Source organism: Bufo bufo, chromosome 5 (assembly GCF_905171765.1).
Source record: "Bufo bufo chromosome 5, aBufBuf1.1, whole genome shotgun sequence".
NCBI lineage: Eukaryota > Metazoa > Chordata > Amphibia > Anura > Bufonidae > Bufo > Bufo bufo.
In genome coordinates, this window is record NC_053393.1 from 53945571 (window position 1) to 53961758 (window position 16188).

At 44.3% G+C, this 16188-nt stretch overlaps 1 protein-coding gene across 2 annotated transcripts in view; it reads right to left on the bottom strand.

The window, feature by feature from the left end:
• NUDCD1 (NudC domain containing 1) overlaps positions 1–16188 on the bottom strand; it is a 1097680-nt gene that overhangs the window by 57134 nt on the left and 1024358 nt on the right. For both annotated transcript variants that reach the window (XM_040434250.1, XM_040434251.1), the window contains exon 6: positions 10382–10589. In XM_040434250.1, coding sequence (XP_040290184.1) covers positions 10382–10589 — 208 coding nt within the window. The remainder of the gene's footprint in view (positions 1–10381; positions 10590–16188) is intronic.

Here is a 16188-nt window from a genome sequence, read left to right on the forward strand (position 1 = left end):
CCGGCTGCGGGTCCTGCCCTGATGGTTGATGTAGGCCACAGCCGTGGCATTGTCCGATTGAATCCTCACTGGGAGGCCCGCAAGGAGAGGAGTCCAATGGGAGAGGGAGAGGAAAATCGCCCTCAGCTCCAGAATATTGATCGGAAGGCGAGATTCCGCCGCCGACCAAACCCCCTGAACTGTGCGAGACTGGAGAACGCCGCCCCAACCCAGGAGGCTGGCATCGGTGGAGACGATCGTCCAGGAGAACGGGAGAAAGGATCTCCCCGACCCCAGGTTCATCGGGGACAGCCACCAAGGGAGAGCTGCCCGAACCCGCTGAGACAAGCGGATGCGATCGTCCAGACCCCGAGAGGTCTTGCAATAGAAAGACCAGCACTCCGTAATTCCAATAATGAAGAAAAGCTTTCTTTATTCGTCACCCATATGTGACGCGCGTTTCGACACCAATCTGTGTCTTTGTCAAAGTACAGGTGATAACAGCTCAATTTCACATACACAGGGCACCATTTAAATACAATTCAAATAACCCGCCTCCTAGTCACGTAAGTGATCACATGATCGGGGCCGGACTGAACCGCCCCCAGCCATGTGACCAGTCACGTGACTAGAGCATCATATTGCTACGCAACCAGTCAAAAACAAGTTGAATCTAACTATAAGTGGAGTACGGTAAGACATGTATCTGAATCCATGTACTATTATATATCTGGGCAATCCATAATTGCTTACACACAAGATTTGAACATTTTTCATAATATATCGTACAGATACACTGAAGTTAAACCGTCTCCTAATCATGTAAGCAATCACGTGACTCCGGAACAAAGTCCCGGTCTCATGGCTTGTCACATGACATCATATTGCTACGCAACTGATCCAAACAATATTGGGTCTCTCAAAAGATAGATTGCGATGCAATATTTAAGATCCATACTATGTTCAAACTATATTAAGAGATCTGAGGCATCCGTGATTAGTTACAGAACAAAAAGCATACATTAATGCAAAATGACAATTCATAATCATGCGTTCCACATATTGAATCAAATGAAACTACTCAGTGAGTATTCCTTATTGAGGCCTTTAGGGGCAAGCGTCTCAAGTCGATGGATCCAATATGCTTCACGCTGGTGGAGCATCTGGATCCGATTTCCTCCACGTCGAGGTAAGGTCACTTCTTCTAAAATTTGAAAACGCAGTTGTGAGATGCAGTGATTTTTTTCTTTAAAATGCTGGGGAATAGGTAACAAAGTGTTTTCCTTCCTAATTGTGGACTTATGCTTCCCTACCCGGTCTTTCATACGCATTGTTGTCTCTCCAACATAGCACAACCCACAGGGACATTTAAGTAAGTAAATTACAAAACTACTATCACATGTAAAGTGACCCCGAATGGGGATTTGTTGTCCTGTCTGTGGGTGTGATATGTTGGAGCCTTTGATGACATTAGAACAATGGACACAGTTAAGACAGGGGAATGTTCCCTTCCTAACTGTAGAGAGAGTGAGCTGTCGCAGGAGCATCCTGTCACTTCCTATGTCCGCCCGGACAATCATGTCCCTGATATTTTTATTACGCTTATAGCACACCATGGGGCGATCCCTAAATTCCTGAATTGTGGGATATGATTTTTGTAAAATGTTCCAGTGTTTGTTAATGACAGCTTTGACACGATCCATCCAGGGATGATATTTTACAATTAGTGGTATTCTCTGTCCTTTACCTTTCTTTTCTGATGGTTCTATGGGACTTTCTATCTTGTCTGGCTGTTCATATAGTAGATGGGGGGGATAGCCTCTATCGACAAACTTCTGGGTCATTTCCCGCAACCTAAGGTCACGTGTGTCCTGATCCGTTACAATGTTGGCCACTCTTCTGAATTGCGAGTATGGCAAAGATTTTTTTACGGTTGAAGGGTGATTACTATGGAATGACAAAAGGCTATTTCTGTCAGTTTTCTTGACATACAAGTCAGTGGTAATCCTGTTGTCAATTCCTCTAATCACCCATGTGTCAAGGAAGGAGACACGTTGTGAATCTTGGTGCAGGGTAAATTTCAACTCAGGTCTTACATTGTTGATATAGTCCATAAAGGACATAAGGGTCTCAATGCTGCACCGCCATACGCAAAGAACATCATCTATGAAACGTTTCCAAAATATACAGTGATTCCGATATAGCTCATTTGGGTAGATATACTCTCTCTCAAAATGTGCCATATAGCAATTTGCGTATGGCGGTGCAGCATTGGACCCCATCGTGGTCCCACACCACTGCTGAAAAAAAGTATCTTGAAAAATAAGTGCGGCGCAAAACAATAGAAAGTAAGGACAGAAATTTTTTTTTTTCTTGCACTGTGTATGTGCTGTCATCTAGTAATGCCTGGACAGATTCCGGCCCCGATCATGTGATCACTTACGTGACTAGGAGGCGGGTTATTTGAATTGTATTTAAATGGTGCCCTGTGTATGTGAAATTGAGCTGTTATCACCTGTACTTTGACAAAGACACAGATTGGTGTCGAAACGCGCGTCACATATGGGTGACGAATAAAGAAAGCTTTTCTTCATTATTGGAATTACGGAGTGCTGGTCTTTCTATTGCAAGTATCTGGGGTATCAACCTATTGACCATGCACCTGGACCCCGACTGAAGCACAGTGCCGCCCACTTGTTCCTAATCAATTTTCCAGATTTTTTGGAGCGTGCACGTGCAGTCGAGCTCAAACACACAGATGAGTACTTACAGCTATGATGATGAGGAAGCCCGTGCAATAGTGGCACGTATTGATTCATCGGCAGAGTTCCTGAGAATACCTCCAGGTGAACTGAGAAGCCGTGATTTGGAGAGAACTTCCAAACACTTAGTATCGTTACAATTGCATGCAACGACTCTAGCGGAGTATCATCGCTCCAAACGCATTCCACGAGGATTAAGAGTGAATCTAAGACCTACCTTCTTCCGAGAGAGCGTTGAATATTGTGCCCGCTTTGCCAATATTTTAAACAAATGCTCACTGGACATTATAGTTTTGACAATTGAACACTTGACTAGAGCAATTGCCGAGTGTCAAGAAAGAATCAATACTATTGAGTCCCAATTAAGAGACTGTTTGAAAAAGGAAGATCTTGATGTCCTGAAAGAAAAAATTGATAAGCAATGTATCGAATTACAAAGCTCCATACAAACTACAAAGCGAACAAAGTATATTCGGGATATGGAGGACTACCAAAGAAATCAAGTATACAGATGGCAGGACAAAGCCGGCACTGCTACATCTCAGCCACCACGTCGATCTGGCCGCAGAGCAGGCACAGCATCCTCCGACTCTGGAAGCGACTCTACAACTGGTCAGCGCAATTTTTTAGGAGCACGCAGACGCCCAAGAAGGCCAACACCAGGCGCTCAGGCCGACGCCATCATCGGGGACGCCGAAGCTCCACGTCTAACCCGGTCACAGGTACTCAGCACACCTTAGTGTTAAATCTATCTTCCAGGAATCTCTCTCCACTCCAAATTGGACTCCTTGAAAAGGGACTATCTTTCAGTCCGACTACTAGTCTGGACACATTTGGACTGGACATGGATTTAAATAGTTTTTTTCGCAATATACGGCTTAAAAGCCACTTTTCAAATGTATCCATGCATGATCCTGTCCCCATTGAAAATGTGCAATCATTATTAAATTTGCAGCAGTTTGGTTTAAGGCTTAAGAGCCACTATATGCCTCCGAAAATATATCACCCTAGTGAAACCTACATACAACTTGTACAACGTGATATTGCTTTATTACTTGCGAAATTTAAAAAGGGTGATTATTTTATACACCACAATTTGTCCGTTGAGGAAAGACAGGTAGTCAATCATCTGGTTGATGATGACTCTCTGGTCTTTAAGCCTGCGGACAAAGGCGGAGCCCTTGTCATACTAGACAAGGACTATTATGTCAAGGAGATTCTTGGACAATTATCTGACCACAATGTCTATGAAATATTGCAGGGGGATCCGGTCTGGACAATTAAGCGGGAGCTACAGGTTTTGGTTGATGAGAACCTAGCACAACATGTCATTGACAAAAAATTAGCGGAATTTTTAATCAACCAACATCCTGTGACACCCGTGTTTTATACACTCCCGAAAGTGCATAAATCCCTGGATCAGCCTCCGGGTCGCCCGATAGTTGCAGCTACGGACTCAGTCCTGTCTCCCCCTGCAATATTTCTTGACAAAGTGTTGACTCCCCTTACTAAAAAGGCCCCTTCCTACCTTAGGGACACACAACATTTTTTGGAGACAATACGAGAGATTGAGCTGTCGCATGATTGCATCCTGGTCACTCTAGATGTCTGCAGCTTATACACTAGCGTAACTCATGAAAAGGTCTGGAATCTGTCCAGGCATTACTAGATGACAGCACATACACAGTGCAAGAAAAAAAAAAATTCTGTCCTTACTTTCTATTGTTTTGCGCCGCAATTATTTTTTATTTCAAGATACTTTTTTCAGCAGCGGTGTGGGACCGCGATGGGGTCCAATGCTGCACCGCCATACGCAAATTGCTATATGGCACATTTTGAGAGAGAGTATATCTACCCAAATGAGCTATATCGGAATCACTGTATATTTTGGAAACGTTTCATAGATGATGTTTTTTGCGTATGGCGGTGCAGCATTGAGACCCTTATGTCCTTTATGGACTATATCAACAATGTAAGACCTGAGTTGAAATTTACCCTGCACCAAGATTCACAACGTGTCTCCTTCCTTGACACATGGGTGATTAGAGGAATTGACAACAGGATTACCACTGACTTGTATGTCAAGAAAACTGACAGAAATAGCCTTTTGTCATTCCATAGTAATCACCCTTCAACCGTAAAAAAATCTTTGCCATACTCGCAATTCAGAAGAGTGGCCAACATTGTAACGGATCAGGACACACGTGACCTTAGGTTGCGGGAAAATGACCCAGAAGTTTGTCGATAGAGGCTATCCCCCCCATCTACTATATGAACAGCGAGACAAGATAGAAAGTCCCATAGAACCATCAGAAAAGAAAGGTAAAGGACAGAGAATACCACTAATTGTAAAATATCATCCCTGGATGGATCGTGTCAAAGCTGTCATTAACAAACACTGGAACATTTTACAAAAATCATATCCCACAATTCAGGAATTTAGGGATCGCCCCATGGTGTGCTATAAGCGTAATAAAAATATCAGGGACATGATTGTCCGGGCGGACATAGGAAGTGACAGGATGCTCCTGCGACAGCTCACTCTCTCTACAGTTAGGAAGGGAACATTCCCCTGTCTTAACTGTGTCCATTGTTCTAATGTCATCAAAGGCTCCAACATATCACACCCACAGACAGGACAACAAATCCCCATTCGGGGTCACTTTACATGTGATAGTAGTTTTGTAATTTACTTACTTAAATGTCCCTGTGGGTTGTGCTATGTTGGAGAGACAACAATGCGTATGAAAGACCGGGTAGGGAAGCATAAGTCCACAATTAGGAAGGAAAACACTTTGTTAACTATTCCCCAGCATTTTAAAGAAAAAAATCACTGCATCTCACAACTGCGTTTTCAAATTTTAGAAGAAGTGACCTTACCTCGACGTGGAGGAAATCAGATCCAGATGCTCCACCAGCGTGAAGCATATTGGATCCATCGACTTGAGACGCTTGCCCCTAAAGGCCTCAATAAGGAATACTCACTGAGTAGTTTCATTTGATTCAATATGTGGAACGCATGATTATGAATTGTCATTTTGCATTAATGTATGCTTTTTGATCTGTAACTAATCACGGATGCCTCAGATCTCTTAATATAGTTTGAACATAGTATGGATCTTAAATATTGCATCGCAATCTATCTTTTGAGAGACCCAATATTGTTTGGATCAGTTGCGTAGCAATATGATGTCATGTGACAAGCCATGAGACCGGGACTTTGTTCCGGAGTCACGTGATTGCTTACATGATTAGGAGACGGTTTAACTTCAGTGTATCTGTACGATATATTATGAAAAATGTTCAAATCTGGTGTGTAAGCAATTATGGATTGCCCAGATATATAATAGTACATGGATTCAGATACATGTCTTACCGTACTCCACTTATAGTTAGATTCAACTTGTTTTTGACTGGTTGCGTAGCAATATGATGCTATAGTCACGTGACTGGTCACATGGCTGGGGCGGTTCAGTCCGGCCCCGATCATGTGATCACTTACGTGACTAGGAGGCGAGTTATTTGAATTGCATTTAAATGGTGCCCTGTGTATGTGAAATTGAGCTGTTATCACCTGTACTTTGACAAAGACACAGATTGGTGTCGAAACACGCGTCACATATGGGTGACGAATAAAGAAAGCTTTTCTTCATTATTGGAATTACGGAGTGCTGGTCTTTCTATTGAAAGTATCTGGGGTATCAACCTATTGACCGTGCACCTGGACCCCGACTGAAGCACAGTGCCGCCCACTTGTTCCTAATCGATTTTCCCGAGAGGTCTTGTCCCAGAGGGAAAGGATCTCCTGTTGCAACAAGCGAGTGTGAAACTGGGCATATGGAACGGCCTCGAAAGAGGCTACCATAAGACCCAGGACCCGCATGCATTCCCGTATGGATAGGCACAGGGAGCGCAGCAGGTGTGACACTGCCCCCTGGATCTGGGAGGACTTGGAGACTGGCAGGAATACTCTGGCGGTCGAGGTGTCCAAAATCATCCCCAGGAAGGATAGCTTCTGGGACAGGATGAGAGAGGACTGTTCCAGAGTCTGAACAGTGATTCGGAAGTTGTCCTCGGCCTGCGGAAGTGAGGGGGCCTTTATCAGGATATCGTCCAAATAGGGCAGCAAAGGAATGCCCCTGGTACGAAGAAGCGCCATGAGCGGTGCCAGGATTTTGGTAAAGACCCGAGGGGCGGTTGCTAACCCGAAAGGAAGGGCGACAAACTGATAGTGTCGACCACCAATGGCGAAGCGCAGGAATCCTTGGTGAGATTCTGCGATCGGAACATGCAGATAGGCGTCCTGGATGTCCATGGACGCGAGGAACTCCCCTGGAAGAAGAGACACAATAACGGAGCGGAGGGATTCCATTCGTCCGAACGCGCTTCTAGACGAGGGGGGGGGCGGAGTCATCCGAGGAGGGATGCTGTCGCTCACGCTGCCTCTTAGTAGTCAGGCGTCCTCTGCGGGAACCACTGAGAGGAGATGGAGTGGTTGGCGCCACAGGATTGGAAACTGTCATACGTTCCATAAAGGACATGGCTGCTTTGGCGAATAAGGCCAAATCGGCGGCCGCGCTGGACATGGCAGATGCCCAAACGGGAACCGCAGGCTCCGCAGGGACAGGAGGGGAGCTGGACTGAGCAAGGACAGGAGGATGATCCCGCTCAGTAGCAGGGCAGGAGGCACAGATACCAAGGTCAGACAGTGGCAGAAGACACCTCATACAGGACTCCATAGTGACCTGAGAAGAGGTCTTGGCCGTCTGAGAAGAGGTTTTGCCAGCTTTAATGGAAGCCCCAGGCTTTGGCATGATGGCAACCACAAACCGCAACCAGAAAAACAAGGGGCTAAAAGATCCTACCACCCAGCAACGCGCTGATATCCACCGGAGAGCGCAGAGAGCAGCCGGAGCTTCTCAGGAGCAGAGGAAGGCGCCGGAGTGAAGACGCAGAAGTTCCGCCCCCAGAACTCGTAGCGGCGGGAAGAGAGAGCGCGCGCGCGGTTTATGTAAAAAAAAATGGCGTCCGGTGGAGAACATAGTACGGCACGGGTTAATGATGCCGGAGGAGATAACTCTAGAGCCGGAGGCTCTTAGAAGAAAAACGGGGAGTCCACGCGGGACGGAGCTGCCGGAGAAGACCCTCCCCCATAAGGGCCGGTGCATCAGGCATCGGCAGCATCCGTGAGATGCCGGTATAGTGCCTCCAAGTGCCCCATTATAAAAAAAAACAAAAAAAAAAACATGTCCTCACCCAGGCAGCCTATCCACTCCCCAAATAAGGAGCAATTGATCAGCCAGCCGCCGTCCCAGAGAGGGAGGGGGAGGGAGGAGAGAGGGAGGGGGAGGGAGGAGAGAGGGAGGGGGAGGGGGGAGGGAGGAGAGAGGGAGGGGGAGGGGGGAGGGAGGACAGAGGGAGGGGGAGGGGGAGGGAGGAGGGAGGTAGGGGGTGAGCATAAAAAATAACAAAAAGGAGACGAATCAAAAAAGTGTCAACCTCCTTCACCAGACACTAAGCAAAGACTGAGTTCCTCCTGGTGGAGCCTGGGGGTATAGCCCGAGGAGGAGGAGCTTTTTTATGTTTGCATAGTGTCCCTCCTACTAATACCTCTAAGCTATACCCATGGTCTGTGTCCCCCAATGGAAAAAAGTACGAGAAATATAACCTGTCCAATTCTTGTCCGCGGACAAGAATAGGCAGTTATATTAAAGGCTGTCCGTGCCGTTCCGCAAATCACACAACGGTCGTGTGCATGAGGCCTTTTTCAATAAAATGTATCTGTATAGCGCCACCAGTTTAAAAGCTTCAACTACCACCAGCCATATGTTCTGTTAGAAGCTGTGACAGTTACAAGGAGAGAGCTGCAGCAGAAAGGACACACCCTTGAGCTGCTGGCTGAAGATAATCTGGTAGAGCAATTGGAGCAGTGAATGTTGAGATCTCTGGACCCAGGTGAAATACAGGACTGGCTTTAGCTTTGGTAGAAAGGTACTGTCATGTACAATGTGATGTCAGATTTTCGATTTTTTTCAATCATGGGATAAACCTTTTAAAGGGCATCTGTCAGCAGTTTTGTACCTATGACACTGGCTGACCTGTTGCATGTGCGCTTGGCAGCTGAAGGCATCTGTGTTGGTCTCATGTTCATATGTGTCTGCATTACTGAGAAAAAAGGTTTAAATATTATGCAAAAGATCCTCTAGGAGCAACGGGGGCGTTGCCTTTACACCTAGACGCTCTGCAACTGCCCTGAGTGTTCCGGCAAAACGGATTCGGCATTGCGGTCTGCGCATTCTCAGACCGCAAAAAATGTGAAAAAAATAAATGCCAGATCCGTTTTTCCAGATGACACCGGAAAGACGGATCCAGCATTTCAATGCATTTGTCATAAGGATCAGAATCCTGATCCGTCTGACAAATGCCATTAGTTTGCATGCGTTTTGACGGATCCGGCAGGCAGTCCCGGCGACGCAGGTGTGAAAGTACCCTTAACAATTGGAACCCCCCCTTCCCCATGATGTTTGCTGACCTGAGTGCTGCTGTATGTAGAAACTCAATTTCTCTGCAGAATGCACATTGCACAGTGGCCATGACACAGGATGAGACACCATCACAGCAAGGACACTCTTTCTGTGCAATGTACAGTTGTCCCATGCACAGTGAAAATGGGGCAAATATGGACTTAAAGCGATATTCCAGTATGTACAAGTTATCCCCTATCCACAGGATAGGGGATAACTATCAGATCTGTGGGGGTCCTACCGCTGGGACCTCCACCGATCACAAGAACGGGGGACCTGTACCCCCTTGCTTCTCTCCTATAAGTGCGCAGTGGCTCCATTCATTTCTATGGGAGTTCCCGAGATAGCCGAGTACAGCGCTCACCTATCTCTGGAAATGAATGGAGCGGCTGCGCACATGTGCCACTAGCTGCTCCGGACATTTTAGGGGAGCAACAAATGGCCTGCAGGGGTTACAGGGCCCCCCTTCTTGTGATCGGTGGAGGTTCTACCGCTGGGACCCTCACTGATCTGATAGTTATGGAAAGGGGATAACTTGTACCTACCGGAATACCCCTTTAAAGGGTTTGTTCCAACAAGATAAAGCTCACCCACACACTGCACAACGTGCTCTTCAAGGTATCCAATCAAGGGCCCCACCTTGTGACCACCGACCAAGCATCACTAGCAGTTTATACTTTGTCCATCTCCAGCTATCTAAATGGCCACCCTGTAATATTAAATTTCCCCTGTCTAGATGGAATCAGGGGCAGAGTGCCCCTCTGACGAGACTACCACTTTAGAAATAAAAGTCATCAATATTTTATTCCCCCCAAAAAAAAAAATTAAGAGCTAAAATAAAAAATCAGCTGCTCACAGGACCGCCGGTGACTTCTCAAACTGCTGATCAGTGGGTGTCCCAGGTGTCCAGAGGATACGTCATCAGTATTAAAATCTCAGAAAACCCCTTTAAGAGCATGTAAAAAAAACCTTCAGGGAACATGACAGGTAATACGACTACACTGAAGGGAAGCGCTCAACAGAACAGACTGCGGAGACCAGAACAATAAGGGAAGAACAATATTCAGATCCAATTTTAACTGGAGCTATAAATGGAGGAAGAAGAGCCGTCCGTACCTTCTTTCATCTGTTATAATCCAGACGCTGCTTTCATGATCAATCACGGAGTAAAGCTGTCCTTTCAGAAATGGGTCCTTTTCCTTTAATGATATACTGAAGTGATCAGGAGAAAAATGGACCCGAATGTGCTCTTTGGTGATGCCATCGGGAAGGGGGAAAGTGAGGGTCACGTCCTCCGCTGTCTGCTGCCAAATATAAAGGGGCTCTATAAAAAAAAAAATAATAATAAATAAAAAAAAAAGATAACCACAAGACATGTCAATGACTGACTACAAGATGCCACCTTTCATTTTCTCATAGTCTGACATTCTTATCAAAATAGGAATTATTTTTGTCATTTTTTTTTTTTTATATTGCAGTTTTCCTCTTTAGTGAGATCTAGTTGCCAAATATGTTACTCTGTGGACAAATGCAAAAAAAAAGGAATCTCACTTTACAGCCTACAATAAAAGGAAATGTGACCACGTTACTAGTAGACTTAAGATGAATTAAAGGTCTGTTGTACTGTCTCATGCCCACAAAAGGAAGGGTCTAGACAGCAGACACTGGGTATAAAGAGGTGGCGGGGTACATAGGGGCAGGGCTGGTGATGTCACCGCCTATATCAAGTTCTAGACTCCATTGGTTAGACCAAAAGCATAATTTTCCTGCTGGGAACAAGTAGTGGGGGGTGAATCCACTCGTATAAAACTATCATAAAATTGCTGCGAACTCCTTTTAAAATTTATGGGACGGACAGAACCGAAATGCACGTTTAATCAATTTGAGAATTTTACCACCATGCTTGCATTCAACTTTGTTAAACCCTTGTTTAATTCCTTAGATGCCGTGGTCAATAGCGACTGCAGCATCTAATAGGTTACGGAGGGGTGGGGCTTCCTCTGTCACCAACTGGATCCCTAAGAATGTGATCGTTAGGTGCTGATTTACATGGTGTCCAGTGTTTTAAACGAAAACCCCCAGGTCTGCCCTCAGTGTATGCCTATTAGGCCGTGCCTGTCAGTTTCCAACTGACAGCATAATACAATGTACTACATAAGCAGTGCAGTGTATTATGAAAGCAACCAAACGACTACACATCCCTTGGGGGACTAAAATGTGGTAAAAATAAGATTTAAATAAAGTTTTACTACAAAAAAAAGTGAAACCAAATTTTAGCATTGTGGTGGGACAAGGGGTTAATAGCTTTACAACATAACTTTTATTATTAACCTTAAAATCTGAAAATTATCAATATGAGAACCAATAAGTTGTCCACTAATGATGTGCATTGTAAAGGGAGTTAGAATGGAGAATGGGAGTACACAGTGGTACTAATACACCTTGAGATATAGGAAAGAACCGGATGGTCCTAGACGCAACCAGGGTTTTTCTGGAGGATCGGTGTGATGTCTGAACGAGGTCGCTGTGATAGTAACAAAGGGATAGCCACGTAAACAGGGAATGATAACTGTCACCCTAGGAGGTGCTACCCTAACCCATGATAACCTCCCCGGAGAAGGCGATCCCGTCTTGAACCTGATCCTAGATAGAAAATGTCCTATATCGCCCTAGTAGACCAATCCTTGGTGATAAAAACTGATCTGCGCAGACTGCAATGAGTATTAGTGGGGTGAGTACATAGTCCGCATCCTCACTCTCTCTAGGGGCAAGATATGTGTCCTTCATGAAAAGAAAATACATATTAGGGAATCACTGCATCTGAAACGACTGATTCCATAAACTATCCCATGATTGATCTCATCAGATGAACTCTGCAAAAAAATGATGCCAAAAATCACAATATAACGCAATTAAAAAGCTGTATGTACCTTGAAATGGTACCAATGAAGACGTAAACTCCTCCTACAAAAAAAAGAGCCCTCACACAAGACTATTGCCAAAAAAGCAAAAATTATGGCTCGCAAAAAATGACGACATGAAAACATTTTTTTTTTCAAAAATGCTTTAATTGTGAGCAGCAGAATAAGTTTAATGTCATTTTTCCCCCATAGTGTACGTCGCAATAACAAAATCCCAACAGCGATGACAGAATTGCTGACTTTTCTTCATCCTGCTTCCCAAAAAAAGGGTGTCCCATTTATTATTTCATACCACAGCCTCTACATTTGTCAGCATAAGGGAGCAAATCAGCATACCGAGCCTCAAAATGCACATGGTGCTGCTTTTTTTCTTTTTTTTTTTTTAAACTCCTGAGCCTTCTCAGGCAAAAAATTAGGGCCACGTGTAGGGTGTTTCTAAAACCAGTCGGCCCAGCATAATAGTAAGAGGTCTGACTTTTCACACTGGCACATGATGGGCTCAACATTTTGGGCACTGAGATGGCATATCTGGGTAAAAATGGTAGTTTTCACTTTTGCTGTGCATTAATTTTTGTAAAACACCTATGGGGTCAAAATGCTCACTACATCCCTTATTAAATACATAGATTTCTGGGGGGTTTCATTCATTATTTCACCCCGGAACCTCTACAGCTGTCAGCACAAGCTGTGTAACATGACCAGATTGGATTTCAAAAGCACAGCATGCCCTTCTACAGCAGAGCCCTGCTGCATGTCCACATAGAAGATTAGCATGTAGTTTTTTTTTTTTAAAACCAGGAACAACCACATAATAATAAGAGGGCGGACTTTGCAGACTGGCTAATTCTGGGCACAAACAACAGCAATCAGGACCAGCTATACTAGTAAAACGGCCCAGTCTACACCAGTGAGGTTACTGGCAGTAAGCCAGCGCTCTTTATTGTGCTCAAAAGCAGCGCTCACTTAGTAATAGTGCTAATGGCGTTGGGTACCGATATCTACCCTATGCCTGTGGAACACTTTCTTCTAAATAAAGGTTCACAATGCCCGATCAGCACGTGAACCTAGCGGCTGCTTGACGCGTTTCTACTGAGGGGGTAATTCCCCCGTATCATCAGGAGCAGATTTTGACGATGGCTGCAATGAGAAAGAATGCTGTCCGCCACTGATAGTGTGGGGACAGCGTCTATCCGGCACTGGGATGGCCGTACGCGCCCGCTCCAACTGCGGGCTGAAACGCTGAGTGCCCAGCCCCCTGGGTGTGGGATTGCTGCCACCGGCCAATCCGGAGTGTGGGCAGGTCTACGACCCCCGCCCCCAGAGGCTGGCAAATCCACTGTATCAGATAACCGCGCTCACAGGTAAATAGGGGAAATTTAAAAAGCGGCCATATAAACATAATCTGCAATTCTACATTAGTCAGCGATTTAAGGGCAAGATCAGAGAGGATAGAAGAAAAGGAGAAGTCACATCGCAACATTGATTCAAAAGAGAATGGAAAAACTCCTGCATCACAATGATGATGATATCCCTGTATCAGTTGTAGTCCATTATGTCACGTATAAGACCAATGACATAAGACCATGTCAGGTCAATGGTGTACTTTGAGTAGTGTACACTCAGACAGAGGATTGCATATCCCTATACAGGCAAGGGGTCAGATTCATGCTGACACAGAGCATATGCAGGAGTCAATGCAGCAAACTGCATACACAGGAATAAGTCCCTTCTGCTCATATAGAGACATATACAACATATAGAATAGGACCCCTATGGGACACACCAGAGGTTATCAAGTCAGACCACACCAGCCTAGAACTTGAGAGGGTAAAAAGACCCAGAAGAAGGTGACCATTAGATAAAACATGCAAATGAAATTGCGTCTTTAGGTACATTAGGGCAAACCGTGTCCCGATTGAATATCCACTGGGCCTCTGCGCAAAAGAGTTATGTCAATATCGCCTCCCCGTGGAGATCTTTTGACACTCTCTATGCCCTGGAACCTAATTGCTTTTGTACTGCTATTGTGCTGGTCACCAACATGTCGTCCAATTGGGGTATCTTTTTCGTTTCTGATATCTGACAAATGCTCACCAATCCTTCGCCTAAGCTCACGTTTGGCCTTCCCTACATATTGTATGCCACATTGGAAGGGCAACAAATAGATAACGCCCGTGGTCTTACAGTTGATGAAGGATCTGATGGAGTACACCTTCTTCATAGTCGGCTCATAAAAGAAGAAACCTTCAAGATAAAGGCACATGCCACACATGACCCACATGGATACGTTCCAGTTATGGTCCTATGAAGCCATGTTGTTTAAGCCGGGCTGTGGTACAGGCTGTGTACTAATCGATCACGTAAATTCCAACTACGTCGGAAAGTAGATGGTCAGATATAAGATCACATATATCAGGGTCTGAACGCAGGATTCCCCAATTGTCTTGTAATATTTCTCGCACTTGTTGGTTGGCCTTATCATATGTCCCTATAATTCTCAGCTCATTGTCCTGTTGTCTGTCAGTTTTGGGGCGTAATTATGGTGTACGATTAGCACTCAGAGAGTGGTGGTAAGCTTGTCTGATGATATCTTGTGGATAGCCACGTTTGATGAACCGAGTTCTCAGTTCTTGGGCTGCAGTACTGAAGTCTCCCAATTTAGAGCATTTGCGCCGCGCCCTTAAATATTGCCTTTTTGGAACTCCCTTTTTTTAGGGTTATCGGGTGACCACCCTCCCATCTCGATAGGTTGTTGGTGGCCGTTTTTTGGCTAAACATATTCGTAACAATCTGCCCCCCACTATTCAATGATCTAGACAGATCTAGGAATGTGATGCATGTAGCATTAATGTCAGAGGTGAAGAACAGGCCCAGTTGGTTGTTATTTAATATTGCCACAAAATGCATAAACAGTTCTTTACTCCCGTTCCATAATAGGAACACATCGTCGATGTATCTGATCCACAGGGGTATCAATGACGTATAATTGTCCATAGATTCGTGGAAAACAATTTCCCTTTCCCACCAGCGCAAGTAGAGACTGGCATAAGTCAGGGCACAAGGACTCCCGATCGCCACTCCCCTGAGCTGGTGGAATATCGGACAATCAAAAAGGAATGTTGTGCCTTTTCATAAGTATATAACATTTATCTAAATATCCTAATTATAGTGGATTTGATTAGACCTATAAGAGGCCATATTGTTATAACTTATGTATTTTAAAGATGGCCGAGAGAAATTCATGGAAAGGACACCGTTCATAAAATTTCTTCTCATGGATGTACCAGTCTGAGAAGAGGCATTCTTGTCTCCTTATGGATTTATTACTAAGATAAGGATATTTTCTAGACGCAGCTGGTGCCAATTACCTCTACAGTTTGGTATCTATTAATGAAGCACAAAATCTGTAATATCTATATACACGTAAAATCAACCTTAGTTTTTGTATAATAAAAGCAATATAATAATAGCAATATTGTTTTATATTGAATATTATTAAGGACATTTATGTATCTGTTATCAAATATATATATTTCTCAATAGGAATGCATACATTCCTAAAGCATGATGAGAAAAGTTTTGAGTATAGACTTTGTTAATGAGTCTCTGTTCAGGGAAAGATGTGTTATTTTAACTAACCATCAATCTCCCGTTGGTGTAACAGAGGAGACACATATCTCTTTGAGAGAACAAGGTTCATTATATTATTATCTGTAACATAAATTTGATAGTGTGAGAAACATCCAAATGGTACCAAAGTCTGTGTTTTAGTTAGTTTTTGTGTCAAAAACTAATCCCCTAGCTCTGATTTAAGGTTCCATATGTCATGTGTATAGAATGTGAGATAAAGTCAAACTTGGATATTTAACCCTTACTAGAATGATACTAATAGCTTAGGTAATAGTATTACCTAGGGGTAAATGAGTAACATTACAACAGCAGCAGAAATGCATTTTGGGTAATACAATGACATTACCGTCATTATCATATGTACACGCCTAG